At 43.2% G+C, this 15,632-nt stretch overlaps 1 protein-coding gene across 1 annotated transcript in view; it reads left to right on the forward strand.

The window, feature by feature from the left end:
• Nucleotides 1-419: 419 nt before the first annotated feature.
• The window catches only part of BACE2 (beta-secretase 2), a gene marked incomplete at both ends in the record, with an annotated part of 44,942 nt that continues 29,729 nt past the window's right edge, over nucleotides 420-15,632 (forward strand). Inside the window, 4 exon segments of the mRNA XM_080613109.1 lie at nucleotides 420-437; nucleotides 441-521; nucleotides 527-560; nucleotides 563-888. Coding sequence (XP_080469235.1) covers nucleotides 420-437; nucleotides 441-521; nucleotides 527-560; nucleotides 563-888 — 459 coding nt within the window.

Raw genomic sequence — 15,632 nt, forward strand, 5'->3', positions numbered from 1 at the left:
CTTTTCCCTCCTCCTCCTTCTTCTCCTTCTCCTTCCCCCTTTACCCCCCCGCCCAGCCACAGACTCAGCTCCACCGCGGTCCTGAGGAGGGTGCCTGCGGGAACGAGGAGTCGCAGCCACACCGAGAGGGGACCGAAATCCCGGCCGTCTCCCGCAGCGCAGATCCCCTCTCTCCCGCCCCGCCGCTCTCCCTTTAAGGCTTTCGGAAACTTTTCTCCCCATCGCGCCGCCACGCTCCGTTAGCGCGCCTACGGGCTAGGCTAAACCGAACCGTGAAGCTTCTCCCATAGGTACCGGTCAGGAGCAACTTTCCCGCAGGGCCGCCGGGCAGTCGGAGCGGCCGGAGTCCCGGCGGCTCCCACTGCCCAGGGCCGTATGGGAGAAACGCGAGGAGGAGCTCGGTTCCGGAGGAGGGGGAGATGAAGCAGGGGCGTGGGTAAGCCGCTCCCTCCTTCTTTCTCCTCCGCCCTCTCCCCCCGCCGCCCCGGCTGCTCCAGTCTGGCAGCCAGGCGGCCGCTGCCTCCAGCGGAGCCGCTGCAGTTGGGAAGCTCCCCCGGCCCCTGCGCTGCTGCCGGGATGGGGACGCCGCTGGCGGCTCCCGGCCTCCTCCTTCTCCTAGCCGGCACAGCGGGGCTCTGCCGCGCTTTTTTCTCCCTCCCGCTCCGCGTGTCCCGTCCGGCCGCCCCCAGCGGGTCGCTGCCCGCCCCGGTGGTGTTGCGCCCGGCAAGCAGCAGCCGGCAGCCGGATCTCCGTGGTGGCGCGGACGGCCTGGCCTTGGCTTCGGATCCTGGGGGCACCCTTAACCTTTTAGCTATGGTGGAGAATCTTCAGGGGGACTCTGGCCGCGGCTACTACCTGGAGATGCTGATCGGGACCCCACCGCAGGCGGTAAGAGCGGGCCGGGAGCTGCGGGTTTTGGGGGGGGGACTAGGAGGGGAGGCAAACTTCTCCTCGGTAGGCAGGAGTCCGGCGCCCCCCTCGGCCCAAACTCAACTTTCTTCCTTTGCTCAGTGCTGGCGCCTCCCTTTTCTCCCCACCCCGAACGACGGTGCCTATGCCCAGCGGCGGCGGCGGCAACGAATGTCCTTTGGGACGGGTGGGAGGCTCGTGTCCGGGTGCCCCCCGGGGCGGGGACCGGTGACTGCTGGGGAAATCTTGCGGGGCTGGTGCCCGGTTTCAGGCTGTGTGTGTCTGATAGCGGTTTGGTTCGAAGCGAGTTGTTCTGTCGGTCGAAATGGCTGGGGTTTGGAGTCAGAGGGTGCTTTTCTCATTCTTTCATTTTTTAAGCTGCGTTGCATTGTTATCAGGTGCTCTGAAAGATCCTCCCGGGAGAATCACTCGAAATCTTTCTGCTAAACTGAGTGATGGCCAGGCAAAACAGCCCCTTCTTTCGGGAATTCATGTGTTACTGATTAACTACACAAAGCATGCGTGTGTTTAGAATATTGTTTTCAGATATACTGTGGTTCCTTCAATCTCCCCCGTATGCTTTTACCAGCATTGCGAAGTTTTTTTGCAGTGTAGTTGCTCTTTCATCTGTGTCATGAGATCCCATGGGGAGCGGTGCTGGGCTCCTGGTGGGGATGACTAGTCAGCTGAGTGGGGATTAATTTCTTGAAAGCCCTCAAGGCTTTCCTTCAGAACTTCGTGTTTGCTTTGGGAGTTTAGGTCCTTACGTTCCCAGTGTACACAAAAAACACCCCTTGTTCTTCTTTGGCTCCTCTATATAATCAAAAGCCATTGAATGCCAAAAAGCCTAGCCAACAGAGAGTGTTCAGCCGTTGTCACATTTCTGGACTTCCATGTGCAATCTTTTTTACACCTTGAATGTAGGAGGACTGGCCACATCGTCACTGTAATTGAAAAACATGACGGTAAGGTCAATACATGTATTGAGAAAGTGTGGCATTATTTTATGATCAATAAAAGGAGTTTAAAAAGTAAAAGCTAACTGGGACTGATGTATCAAGGTGTGGCCCAATAGCCACAGAGGCCGTGAAATAATTTTTCTTCCGTGTTGTGTGCTGCATATTTGAGTAGTTCTATTAGCCTGGCATTGTGTGTGCTTCATTACTGCAGGGAGCATATTGGTTTCTGCCAGAATCAAGGTACCAGGTTTGATTGGACTAATAATCCAATTCAGGATGTCTTAAATGAAAAAATAATTTTAGGTAGAAAAAGTGACTGTCAAGCCTATAATCTCCTTATATGTCATGGGGGATTCTGAAATTGGAAGAAATGAAGAAGGAAAAATATGATAGGCTTTTAATAATGTGACTAGAGGTCTAAGAGGGAGAAATGTGCTGCCCTCAGTGCACCTGGAGACTTCACTTACGCTTAACAGCTAATATTACTTGTATTGCTTGTGATGTAAGGTTTCAGATAAGCTTGCTTTGGTGATTTTTTTCAGTCTGAAAAAAAGAAAATCTGAATCTGGTTGCAGAGCTTATACTATTTTGAACTAGTTCTGAGATCTTGCTAAGTTAATTATTTAAAAGACCGCCACTGGTGTTTAGCACATGTGAAGTTTTATTCACGAGTAGGCCCACCAAGGTTGTAAGCAAGGTTATAAATGCACTTGTGTTTCCAAAATCAGATCTTGGCGTGTAGTGACTCAGTAGAGTGCAGTTAAAATTTATTCTCTGCTTTTGATGGAGATGAAATTGTTATCTCATTCCCTGCCTGAAACTGGAAGACTTAAAGATCACAAGTGTACTTGTTGTTTTGTGCTTCACAATGAATAGTATAAAGCTGCAAAGCCACTACAGGCTAGTGCTACTTGCATCCTTCACAGTGCTAGTACTAAAAGCAAGTATCTTGATCCTGGCAAGCATTGGAATAGTCTTAAGCTCATTGGGTAAGTAGTTGCTGGAGTCAGAGTGGGCCATGATCAGGTAAAAAAGAAAGATGTCTCATATTGATTTAGATCTTCTCCCAACCTGGCTTTCCCTTATGTTAGAAGCTTCAGTGTAAAGTCACGCTTGGGCATCTTCCTTTACTCTTGCACTCCTCCAGCATGGGACTTTCCTCCAAATGAGCACCCTTCCTTACCCAGGCCTCTCCCAGGACTGCTGAACCCGCACAGAGGTTAATGCTGACATTTTGCCGAAGAGGAAGAAGGATGAAGCAATGAAGAAGAGCTGCAGAGCAGCACAGCTTCGCTTCTGTGGAGCAGAAAGGTGGACGGCAGAGCTGCTGCTCCAGATGGTGTCACAGACAGTGGATAGTTAAATGCAAAGAAGGCTGTAGTGGACAAAGACCAAATAGCAGTTATGAGAAGAGGCACAAGACTTTATGTCATGGTTGCAGTACTGCTGGTGCCTATAACTTTGAAAGTGTGTGCATGAAGCATTGAAAGCTACTGGGCTGGTATGGGGAATGCGTGTTTATGAAAGACTTCAGTGCCACTGAACTTGCTTTACTGCTCAATTGCAATTTTAGATTTTTTTTTGTTTAATTTCTGTTCTTGGAAGGAAGCTACTACGAAAGAATTTTGTTTTTCAGGTCATTTAAGGCAGACTGTTTGGCTTACGTTCCAGTTCTGATTTGTCATATAGCAGATAAATACAGCACGGAACTGAGTTTCACAATGGCAGTTCTGAAACACTTGTTCTGATGATATAAAAATAGAGCAGCTGTGTGAAGTCAAATTTATTTTATTTTCAAGAGAGGAATCTTAAATGCAGTCAATCCAGTTTTGCAAAGCGTTTGCAGCCACAGTCTGTCTGATCATTTCCAGTCTTACAATACAGTGTCCTTCTTAATCGTATCAGATCTCCAGACTAGCTACCAGGTAGGTGTCAACTGTCATTAACCCCATTAATCCTCATTCATTCACAGGCAGACCTACTTAAGAAATGTGTGAAAGGTGAAAAAGCAGGTCTATTGTATTGAAGAGTGTGATGGATTGGTCTCTTATTTCATGGATGTATTATTATGTGTCCTACTTCTGACGGATTATGTGCTTTACACGTAGGTGCGCTTCTCCAAGTCCAGATTTAACTCGGAGATGGCAAGAGCCCAATATGAATTGTGTGCACTGTTCTTGCTTCTTATTTCTTTAAATAATCTGATGGAATTCCCTTGCTCTATATTTTATTATTTAGTGTGTGGTGAGATTATAAGCACTGTGAGGAATTCAGTCAAAGATCATTCAGAGTTATTTCACTATTATCACTACAGTCCTCTTCATATTAATTTTGTTTCTTGAATGAGCTTTTGACCAACAGAATAGTCAGACTCTCAAAGCACCCCATGTTCTTCACAGTTTTCTTGAAGTCCATCTGGAGTGCATTAAATGTTTGCAAAGGAAGTACCGTTGCCTCATCTTGCCTCTTGTGCTAGTTATCATTGCATGAGGTAGCGGTAGTCCTGCCAGTCCCACTGCATTTCCAAATTCTGGTTTTATTGACACCAGGTACATGTTATTATTGCAACTTCATTGTGAAGAGAGCCTGAGCATGTGCCTTCTGAGAGCTGAGAGTCACGTACCTGTGGTCTGATTGAAACCACGATAGGATCTGATTTGTGTTCTGAATGCCATGGCTCCTTTTTGAAATTTCAGTGTCAATTTTTCATTCTATGCATGAAGAGGTATTGTCTATTGTTTTTCCTAATGGCAGTTTTGTTCTGTGCAGGGAGTGAATAAAAACCTGGCCCGTAAACTTGCTCTGAGTTTTAAGGTCAACATTTTAAGGTCTAATGACTTTCACTGTGAAACACAGACTCCAGTTCCCATGTAATTGATTGGAGGGTATATTTGCTTCAATTTCTTCTGGCTATTAAATAAAAGAAGGATAAAGAAGGATATATATTAAACACCTCAAGTGTGTCATGTACTCTTATAATTTATAGCTTGGTATTTTGAAGGTGACGAACACACATTAGTGAGTTCTGAACATGCAGCCATTCTTCCTTAACTGTTGATAACTCTTATTTCCTGAGTGTTGGAAGGAATGAAGACTATGAGGAAACATTCAACTGCTCTTATAATTTCATCACTTCACTAGTCTTGTTATATTAAGTGATAAAGGCCCAATTTCTGGAGCAGTGCTATTCCCTAAGAAGCTAAGCTCTGCTTTCTTAATTTAGCTGAAAGGGGGTTTACTGTCTTTCTAGATACAGAAGTTTTGAAAATGTGATCCTTCCAGGTTCATATACCAGAAGGCAAGCTCTAGCTCGGCTCTCTCTCTCTTTCTTTCTTTTTTCACTTTTTCTTTATTTTTTTTTTCCCTTTTAATAATTACATGGGTCTTTTGTGTTTATTTCTGTGCTCTTTATGAAAGCTGAAAGGGAGGCCTGAGGAGGCAAGACAAATGCTTTGGCATATTGGAGTATTTTGACGTGGCAGTGTCAAGATCCCTCCAGGTCTCTCTCATGGAAGTACTATTGAAATGCAAAATGCAAAATATTCCTGTTGTTACATGATGAGTTGGGTAGGTCTTGGTGGTTGTTGTCGTTGGATGCGTGCAAAATAAAAAGGACAAGGTGAAAGTCGTAAGACAGGACTAATACAGTACTGTGGTGTGTGGAGAGTAGTGGTTTTTGACCAAAGACAAAACAAACATACCAGGTTTGTGTTGACAGAAAGGTCCTTGCCTTTACAAGTCAGCATTCTGGCACCTGATTCCGTACAAAAGTAGCCCTTGCAGAAGGAACTGCATGGAGGTAGTGGAGCCTGTACTACAAAAATAATCTAAAACATGACTATTAATTACAATGCATTTCCCCTGAGTATAGCACAGTTACTGGTTTGTAGCAAGGCTTTGCCTTGCTGTGTTTATAAGTGTGATGCAGTAGCCTGCTATATCTGCGTGGGGTGAATGGAAGAGGCTTATCATGGTTGTTCCTCAGGATGTGCTCCTGTCCCAGGGTCAGGCAGATTAGAGCCCCACTAACTGCTCCTTTAAAAGTTAGTTCTCTCCTTCCACTGAAAGGGTCACTGATTGTAGCAATTGTGCATTCGGATTCTGGTGGCTTGGGGCAAAAGGTCTGTTGTGGGGGACAGGAGCGGTAGCAATAGGTGTCAGGTGCATGCTTTTCTCCACTCCTTGCATTTCACTCCCCATGAAGGCAAAAACATCAGTTAAATTTGGAAAGAGGGGAGGTAGAAGGTGAGCAAATAACTATTTTGCCTGTTAATAAGAAGTAAATTAGTTGGGATTTGGAATAGAAATGAGATGGAAATGAACAAATGGACAAAAGAAAGTCCATGTGGAATTCCTGTATGTTTGGATGCTTGGGATTATGAAGGACTGGGGTGTTTTTTTTGGATTTGTTGGTTTTTTTGTTTTGGTTGGTTGTGGTTTTTGGGTTTTTTTTTGATGGTGGTTGTTTTTGTTTCCCCTCCTCTAGCCACAGGGCTTAGAGCTCTAGGGATAGTGTCTGGCAAGACAGATTTAAAAACTACTATGCCTTGCAGGGGTCTTTATTGCCATGAAGGGCACTTGAAACTTCAAGTCTGTGATGACATGTTAGCTATTACATTGCCTCCACATTTTATTATCTGTGAAAATTTCTCAGTTATTGTAGGTGAAGTGAATCTGACCTGAAATGTTATCTGGTCATTGTCAAGTATAGCCACATTAGGTAAAAAAGAAGCTGGTAGAATGGCATACCCTTGCCCATGTGCATCTGCAGTATGAATCAGACATGTTTCTCCCTTTTCTTACTGGTTATAAAATACAGATTTAATCATAATTTGTGTAAATAAATGAAGGAACTTGTTGCTCCTATTTTTGCCCAGAATAGTTACTTCAAAGTAAGGGAGGCAGCACTCAGCTACCTCAGAAAAAGGAAGTGTTTTTTCCTGCCATTGATGGGACTATCATACATCTTGCTGCTTTTCAGCCTGGTTTTGCTATAGAGATCTGAGTTCATGAAGCAAATGCAGTACATGTTCTATAGATACCAGGCTGCTGTTAAAATAAAAGTTTTATATTTAAATTTTTATCTGTTAGTTCAGTGTCCTTCAAGGAACTTGAAATAGCCCGGGACTAAAATAGATTTTATTCGCAACTTTCTGCACATCAACTCCCTTAGTTTTAAAATAACATTAGCTCCATCTCCTCTTCTCTGCATATGCCTACGTCGCAGCCACCCATGCGATTGGATCGCAGCATTAAAGAACTGAGCTAGTGGAAACTAGCTTAACTCTGCTTGGTGACAGTCTGGTTGTGACAATGGGAACCTCCGCATGAGCGATCTACTGTGCTTTTATGGGTGGCTCCACAACACACGTAGCAAGCTCCATTACTGCTGGCAGCACCTAAAGCATGTCTGCATCAACTGCATGGTTTGGCTTTGCTACGACAGCGGCTGTGTGCTGTGCACAGCAAAGGCTGCAGCAGCCCAGAAATGACCAAGAGCCTCGCTGAGGGGCTTGGTAAACTTCTTCCCCTTGAGATGGAAGTTTGGCTGCTGAACTTGCTACTGCCCATGTGCTCGCCTTTTTGACAGGGTTCCTCCAGGCATGGCTATCCTATGGGCTTTCAGCCACGTACATCTGAGAGCAGTCGCTTAGCGAAGTCAGCTCTTGTGCCCTCAGGAAGCCTTGGGCCAGAGTCAGCGTTTGCTCCCTCTTTTGCCACAGATTGATAAAATAGTACCTTTTTTTCCCCTTTTCTCGTTTCTCCCTCAGAGTTCTTCTCTCCGTCTTCCTTTTGCCTGTCCTTCCTTCTGCTCTTGCTGTCTTTTTAGGTCTAAGAGTATTTTACTGGGAGGACATCAGGGGACAGATGTTCTAGATCTTTGTGTGTTTCGCCTTTTTTTTTTTTTTCTTGTAAGAGCCCTCAAATAGATGAAATCTGTGGGGTAGGTGGAGAGGGAATTTCAGGAAAATAAGCTAGATGGGGGGAAAACCCACCAACTTGTTCAAGTGAAAATCACAATTCATTGAATACAATTAATGTGTCATAATTACAAGGCTCTTTTGAAGGGAATCTGTTAAGACAGTAATGGCACTCTACAATCCTTTTTTTCCCTCACCACTGCTTACTAATAATTAAAAATTGTGAAAAATAAATTACTTGTAGATTTTGTCCCCTTTGCTCAGCTTGTGAGTACTAAAATTAGTTGATTTTATTTAGCTTTATGGATGGTTTATTTTTGTACCTACTTACTAGCAAAAACTGCTGTAGCTAGACTACATGTATTTCTGGAAAATGCTTGTCTCAAAGTTGTTGCTACTCTGTTTTTATTTAAAAAGAGGAAAGGTATTAATGCTGCAGTAACACTTGGTAAGCTTCTCCTCCCTAAAGACACAAATTAATCCATTCCTAGGGATCTAAAGCTGCTTGACAGCACTACTTTTTCCCATTGGCATTTTTGTTTTAAAGAACAGATGACAACTCAAGAGCTGAGAGTCACCTCTCTACTTGGGCGGGAGCATAAGCCTTCTCCTATTAAAGGCTGGCTCCTGCCATTTGACAGGGAACAAGTAATTGGATCCTTTGGCAGCTATTTTTATTTGTTTGTGTATCTGCCTCCAACAGTGGTCCATGCAAGAGCACCTTGGAGCCCGCCACTGTGCTGCGGCTTGTGTTTAGGCTCATGTCAAGGCCAAAGTTTCCTATTTTGCTGCCATAGGAAGCTTTATACCAGAGAAGATCAGCCATCTGGGGCTTCTACAGAAACGAAAGGCTTACTCTCTAAGCCACTATATGGAAGGTCAGGTCCTGTGTGTCCGCCCTTGAAAAGGTTATGGTAGTATTAAGGAAAACAAAATACATCAGGCCAGCAGGAGGTGTATTTTGAAGATTGCCTTTGGCAGCAATAGTTTTTTCATAGAAAATAATATACTAGGGTGTCTATTTCAACTGCAGGCTTCAGATTTACTTCAGAAATTGCAACTTTGAAATCTTTTGGGAAGGTTTTTTCTCTCACTTTTTTCCTATGTAATTGGAAACTTTACTTTCGAAATTCCATTGTGATACCTGTTGATACAGAAACCTTGACTGTCAGTGTTTGCAGCATAAGAAATCGACAGTTGTAGCTTCTTTTCAAGAGCACGCCATACCAATTTGGAAGGTCTTCAGGGCAATATTACCATGCTGCTTAAGCATGGCATGAAAAGACCTATGCTTTCATTTGCTGTGCTGTCTGGCAGATGTCTGATATGGGTATGAGTGAAATGTGAGGCATGTCAGTAAATGATTCCTCAGTCCCACTGGTACATTTCCATGACTAGAAAAATTTGTATTTAATTCATTCATTTATTTTTCGTCATGGTGGCTCTCCAGTTGCAAATAAGACAGAGGAGTCCAAAGGTGGTCGCGCTTTCCAAAAGTCAGATAAGTGCTGTAGCAAGATAACATCTCATGCAGTAACAGTGGTTCAGCTTATCAGTCACAGAATAATCTCCTCATTACTCCACGTACGCAAAGGCCTTCAGGGAATAACACAAACATTTTGCATGATTCAAAGTGCCAGATTTTTGCATTTAAACTGCTGAGATAAATAATGTATGGGAGGGAAGAAAGAGTTCAGAAAATTTCTCAACAGCTGTAGTTATGAATATTGGCATGTGTTACATGTTCCAGATGAAGTTAACTTTCATCTGCACTCTGGTGAGCCTTTGGGTTGACCTTTTCTTGGCAAGTGACCAAGCACTGGTGATACCACCTGTACATTTTTGTTCAGGTTTGAAAACTTTCTTCACGGCAGGTGTGCACGACAACATTTGCTGTTGCTAACAGACAAAATTCCACAATTCAGTGGCCTGAGCACCAGGAGCTCCAGTGTGTAAGTAGCAATGTGTTGCCTTCCTTGTAGCAGGCAAAATGTTGGAGCCCTGGGCTGCTGTAGAACATGAGGTACCATTATCACACAAGGGATTGTAACCACTGGCCAAAGTAGAAGATAGCTTAGTCCTGTGTACTGGTTGATATGCAGAGCAATGGGAAGTAGGAGACTAACTTCTGTGTGTTGTTGCAGTGTGTACTAGCAGACTTAGTCTCAACCTGAGAGTATGACAAAGCCGTTTAATTTCCTGCCCTACAAACTCAACCTGGTATCTGGAAATAAAGCTGTGTTCCTGCATGCCTCTGTGTTCTGCCATGTAATAAAGATTTTTATAGTGGAACTTGGTTAACAGCTGTAATGATGTATGAACCACAGGCGAAGCTAGTTCATTTCCCAGAGCTGCTGCTGCTGCATTTACTGTATTAGCCAGGGTAAAGAGAAAAGTGTGCATGTTTGAGAAGGAGAGAGAGAAATAAAGAAGTCTGGTAACAGGGGGGAGGGATGCTGCTGCTTAAATAAAAAAAGAATTTTCAAAAAAAATCATATCTTATTTACTTCAGAATCAAATCTGCCTTTTAAATTGCCCTGCCAAGTTTTTAAGTAAAAATGTTAGAATAAATACGAATAAAAATGATTGTTCTTATTTTTAATAAATCAAACACATTATTGTGACATAGCTTAACAGCTTTTGCTTACTCTCTCTATCACACGGTCTTCCTGGTATTATGGAGTGAAAAGCTGCTTTCTGTTTGTGCCTTTGAACTCATCTGTATAATTCTAAGAAACACCCATGATGACAATCAAATTCTGCTCCTTGGTAATATCCTAAATAGGTCAGGTGGAATGGGGATCAAAAGCCTTCTGTCTGTTGTATTTCCTTTATTAATTATCTGGGAAATAAAAACACTGGAGTTGCATCAACTTGTTTGTGCTGAAACCTAGGGCCACCTGTGTACATTCCTGTGGTTACTTAAGACAGCACTTGTAGTTTCTCACTACTCGTGTGGTGAGGGACGGAAGCACTAGTTCCCTCCGAACTAGGGCTGAGACATAGAGCATTCACGGAATGCGGGTCAGCAACGATTTATTGCGCAGTTAGAATTCCTTATATCTGCCGCCTAAGCACCTCCCCAGGGTCAGCTGGTTCCTGTCCCTCCTGGCAACCTCCCGTCCATGCACCAATCCCTACAAGCACAGTCCAGCGGGCAGCTGCCTGACCATATGCCTTTTCCCAGAGATATGGCACAGCTATTCTAGCAGGGAGTAGCTGGACTTTTTTGCAGCCCAGAAAGCCAACCGTATTCTGGGCTGCATCAAAAGAAGCGTGGCCAGCAGATCAGAGGAGGTGATCCTGCCCCTTTACTCTGCTCTCATGAGACCCCATGTGCAATACTGTGCCTAGATCTGAGGCACTCAACACAAGAGGGATGTGGACCTGTTGGGCCAAATCTGGTGGAGGGCCATGAAGATGATCGGAGGGCTGGAGCACCTCTCCTATGAAGACAGGCTCAGAGAGTTGGGCTCATTCAGCCTGGAGAAGAGAAGGCTCAGGGCTTATCATGATCTTCCAGAAACTAAAGGGAGCCTACAAGAATTCTGGAGAGAGACTTTTTGCAATGACATGTAGTGGCAGAACAAGGGGAAATGGTTTTAAACTGAGAGAGCGTAAATTTAGATTAGATGTTAAGAAAAGAATTCTTTACTATGATGTTGGTGAGGCATTGGCACAGAACAGTTGTAACTGCTTCATCCCTGGAAATGTGCAAGGCCAGGTTGGATGACAATCTGATCTAGTGAAAGGAGTCCCTGCCCATGGCAGGAGGGTTGGAATTATTATCCTTAAGCTCCCTTCCAACCCAAACTGTTCTATATCTGTTGGCTTTCATGTTTTGGGAAGGTTGGTCTTTCACTATTGCAGTGTATAGGCAGAGAAAACACAAGGAAAATCATGCTTATCCACTTTGGTTTTGTTACAGTGTTTTAGGGAAATGACTAGAAAATATCATGCAAACGTTCAGTGGTGTTCTTGAAGAAAATCACTAAAAACCACAGGTAGAAAGTGCAGCTAGAAGGATGTTATAATGAGCAAGGATGTTATAATGAGCGCCCCCCCCCCCCCGTGTGGTTACAGGAGTGCTGTTGGGAACAGCGTGTTCTGGGGAGGACAAATAGACCTGATGTGTCAGGAGTGTCCTGCCTTCACCTCTTCTTTGTGCAGCTCTCCAGGTTTTGAAAAACCTTTGCTAACAAACACCCATCTCCAAAACTAACATCTTGACAGAGGAGGGATAAAAGCCTGAAAAGAGTCATGTCGCTGCAAGAGCGCGTTGACGGGAAGGAGAGGGAAGAGATCAGACCTGGCATGCAGCCTTCTCAAAACTCTTGATTTTTCTCACTGCCATCCTGCAAACTTTTTACTACCTGTCTCTGAAATGCAGCCTTTTTCAAAGTTAATCACTGCCTTCAAAAGGTGCTTAAATATTGCAGGAGCAGCTTTAGCACTTGGTTTCACATCTCCAGCGCAATTTGAAATCCAGGGTCTTAAATTTAAATTTGAGATTGAAGTTCAGATCTTTGGTGTGAGGGAGACCTTTTAATGGAGGTAGAAATATAGAAACGAGACTGAATCTCTCCTGAGAAGTTTCTGCCCGCTACTGAAGGGCAAAGCTACTGTGGTGTCTTTGACAAAAGGGACAAAAAAAAAATGCTCATGAGCCTATACATGTATGAGGAAGAACATTAGGAATGGACTTCATAAGCTGAAGTTTGAAACATGGCTCATGATTAATTCTGATATTTCCTAATGGCATGGGGAACAGGGGCAGTGACTTACAGTGCAGAAGCTTGTACAGCATGAGGAAGGTTTAAAGATTAGTAAGTTCAGGTCTTCCTGAATTTCCTTAGTATAGCTTGGTTCTGTGCAAATGTGTATAAAACCCAAATAAATAACATTGCTGTCTTATAGCTGCTGCAGTTGGAGGGCTGCGGCTTTAGTTTCAAAACAAACCTTCACTTTTTTTTTATAATGTAGGGCTTCTGAAGCTAGGTATAGAACTGAAAAGGCCTTTTCTTTTTCAGACAGCAGTTTCTCTGAGTCTAATGAACAATAGATGTAAAGAAAGGGTGACCTGACAAAATAAATTGGAAGCTAATTTTGGAGAGCAAAAGCCTCAGAAGATTGAAATTCTGAACTGTATGCAGCTTCTATCTGTAATCATTCACTGGGTATAATACATTAACATAGGCTTACTGATTTCATTTCCTTAAAAAAAAAAAAAAAAAAAAAAAAAAAAAAAAAAAAACCAAAGCAAAAAGCCCTCCTTGGATATCGCATTCTGAAAGGCAGTGTATTAGCAGAAGTCCCTTTCTCCTTTTCATTTCACTGAAAGAGAAGACAACTCTAAAATAGATTGACATAAGACTATTTTTGTAGAAGTATCATGCCCTAAGTAGTACTGGTAAACATAATAGATGTTGCAGACATTTAACCTAAAACCCTTGAGGTGGATGGTTTATTGTTTTTCAGTGGGATGGTTGTCTTTTTTTTACAGAGAAAGTTTAGCTTCAGGTCAAGTGAAATAATTTAACAGTGGTTTTCTTCAGGAATGAAGCTAGACAGGCTGTGGTTAAGTGCAAGGGGACAAGTGCATAGAGGCTTGCTTGAGGGAGCTCTCTGGTGACAGCAAAACCCTTTTGACTTGGCCAGTGATACCTGTGCCCCTGTATTGTGAAATACACTTGTGCAGCCCTTCACCCACCTTGGCCATTTTCCTGTTTTCTATGGAGCTAGAAGCTGTCCCTTCCCTCAGGTCCTCCTACAGCACCCACAGCCCTGTGGACTAGTAGTCATCTGATGTGTGTGGCCATTGCTCCAAAGAGTTTAAAATCCTGACAAGCAGTGCCCAGCAGATCTGCTCTGTAGTGGCCATGCTTGGTGATTTAAGAGTGAGAGAGAGGTTTAGGTTGAGACAGTGACTGTAAAATCAGTGATGGCATTTATGAGTGTATCTCCAAGAATCAGGCTGGTGGTAGAGGTGGAATTCAGGCATTTCTTCAGTTTCTTTATAGCTGTTGAATTATTAAACAAATAGTTGTCTCTCCAATACTTTTGGCTACCATGTTCTCTGGGGACAAAGGGGTGAGCTCTGGGTGAGGTGCATACTAATTTAGATGTGGCACAACGCTTAGACATAGCCTGTCTCTAAACCAAGGCTGCATGGGCACTATGATTCCTCATGAGTCTTGCAGTTAGGCGTGAGAGTTGGTCCCAGTGGCATTCAGCTTAGTCTCACTGTCTCGTCAGCACTGTACTGTAATTAGCAGAAAATTGATGAATTTAATTCCTATACACCTACTAACAGGTGAAAACATGCTTTTAGATTTAACAAGAGCTCTGTGTGTACTTAAGTGCAAATAACCGATGTCTTGCATTCATTCTTGAATTTCATGGTGTGTTTATGGGGTTTTCTTCAATCTTCCATTTATTGAGGCACTCATTAATCTTTCAATTCAAGAACATGTTCAGTATAAATACAGAAAATGTATAGATTTTCCTCACTCAAATTTGTGAGCATTTGGGTGCCTTACTGCTCCTAGTAAGAAGTAACAGTGTACTTGATGTTAACATGCAGTGCTGGTTACACTGGGAAAGGCTGGTGAAGATACCAGTTGGCTCATATGCAAGCCCTTTTTTCTGAAAGGTGTGGCTCCCAGGGGGTCTCTGTGACAACCAAACATTTGTTAAGACTATCAGTTTTCCTCAGTTGTCTCAAGCCAGTTCAAGGCTTTCAATGGTTATTTACAGGTGAGATTTTTATAGACTTCTACACTATTGTTGTTTACCGAGCTTTTTCTAGTCCAGATTTTCCTTAAAGCCCAATACCTAGAGCAAGGCATGACTTCAGCTGTGAACTAGAGGCTTGCTTCACACACTTAGTTTTTTGTCAGCTATAGGGTCTGATATGGGAGAGGGACTTGTGTCAGGGAAAAAGAAAAAAAAAAGGAAAAAAAGGTTAATCTTTTCTGAAAGGCAATGAGATGAAATTGCTACAATTCACACAGCTCTGAGATAAGCAAGTAATAGCTCATGTTCAACAGCAAAGCATGTTCATATAGCATGAATAGGATGGATGTGTTGTATGATAAATCTAGACACACCAAATAAATTTCAGCCTGAAAAATAAGATACCACATGAGACGGCATGTGCAGAAAGAATGCTAATGTTTAAGGAACCAAAGGCATTGGCAGAAAGGAAAGTGCAGAAATGAAGAATAGGTGTTTTGGTTTGTTACCAGGATTGATTGGGTGACTATTTTTTTTTTTTGTCTTTAAACTATAATAGCCTTCCCTTATTGTCAAAATGATAATATATATAAAGCACTTCCTGTAATATTTCTCTTCAAAATGACTATTCATCAGTCCCAGAGTCAGACGCTCATATTTCAACTCACAATTTAGTTTAGCAAGTTTATCCTTCAGAGCAATCAGTCACTTCAGCATTTGTATTTTAATACAAATCTCAAACTAGAGAAGCACGCAGAGCTCTTAAGCACGGATAGATTGGCTAATCCAGATAGTGCTTTGTAATCTTCTGGCAAAGAAAGAGATTATTGCTTTTCAGAGAGAGAACAAAAAAACAGTATTCTTCTCAGTCTAATAGTGCAGATCATGAAAAGATTGAGGGCAAAAGACTCTCAGTCTTCTGCTGGGCCCACTGCAGGTGTGAGAGTGTCCAGGGATAGCTGAGTGGTTTAGGTGGCTGGGAGAGAGAGTTGAATATAAAGGTAGGATAGATATGGGGTCAAATCCCAGGTCCTGACACCAGCTGGGAATGTGCTGAGGGGAACAACAGCGAATGCCAAACGCGCTCTGGTGGGCTTGATCTGCTACT

This window comes from Psittacula echo, assembly GCF_963264785.1.
Source record: "Psittacula echo genome assembly, chromosome: 3".
Taxonomy (NCBI): domain Eukaryota; kingdom Metazoa; phylum Chordata; class Aves; order Psittaciformes; family Psittacidae; genus Psittacula; species Psittacula echo.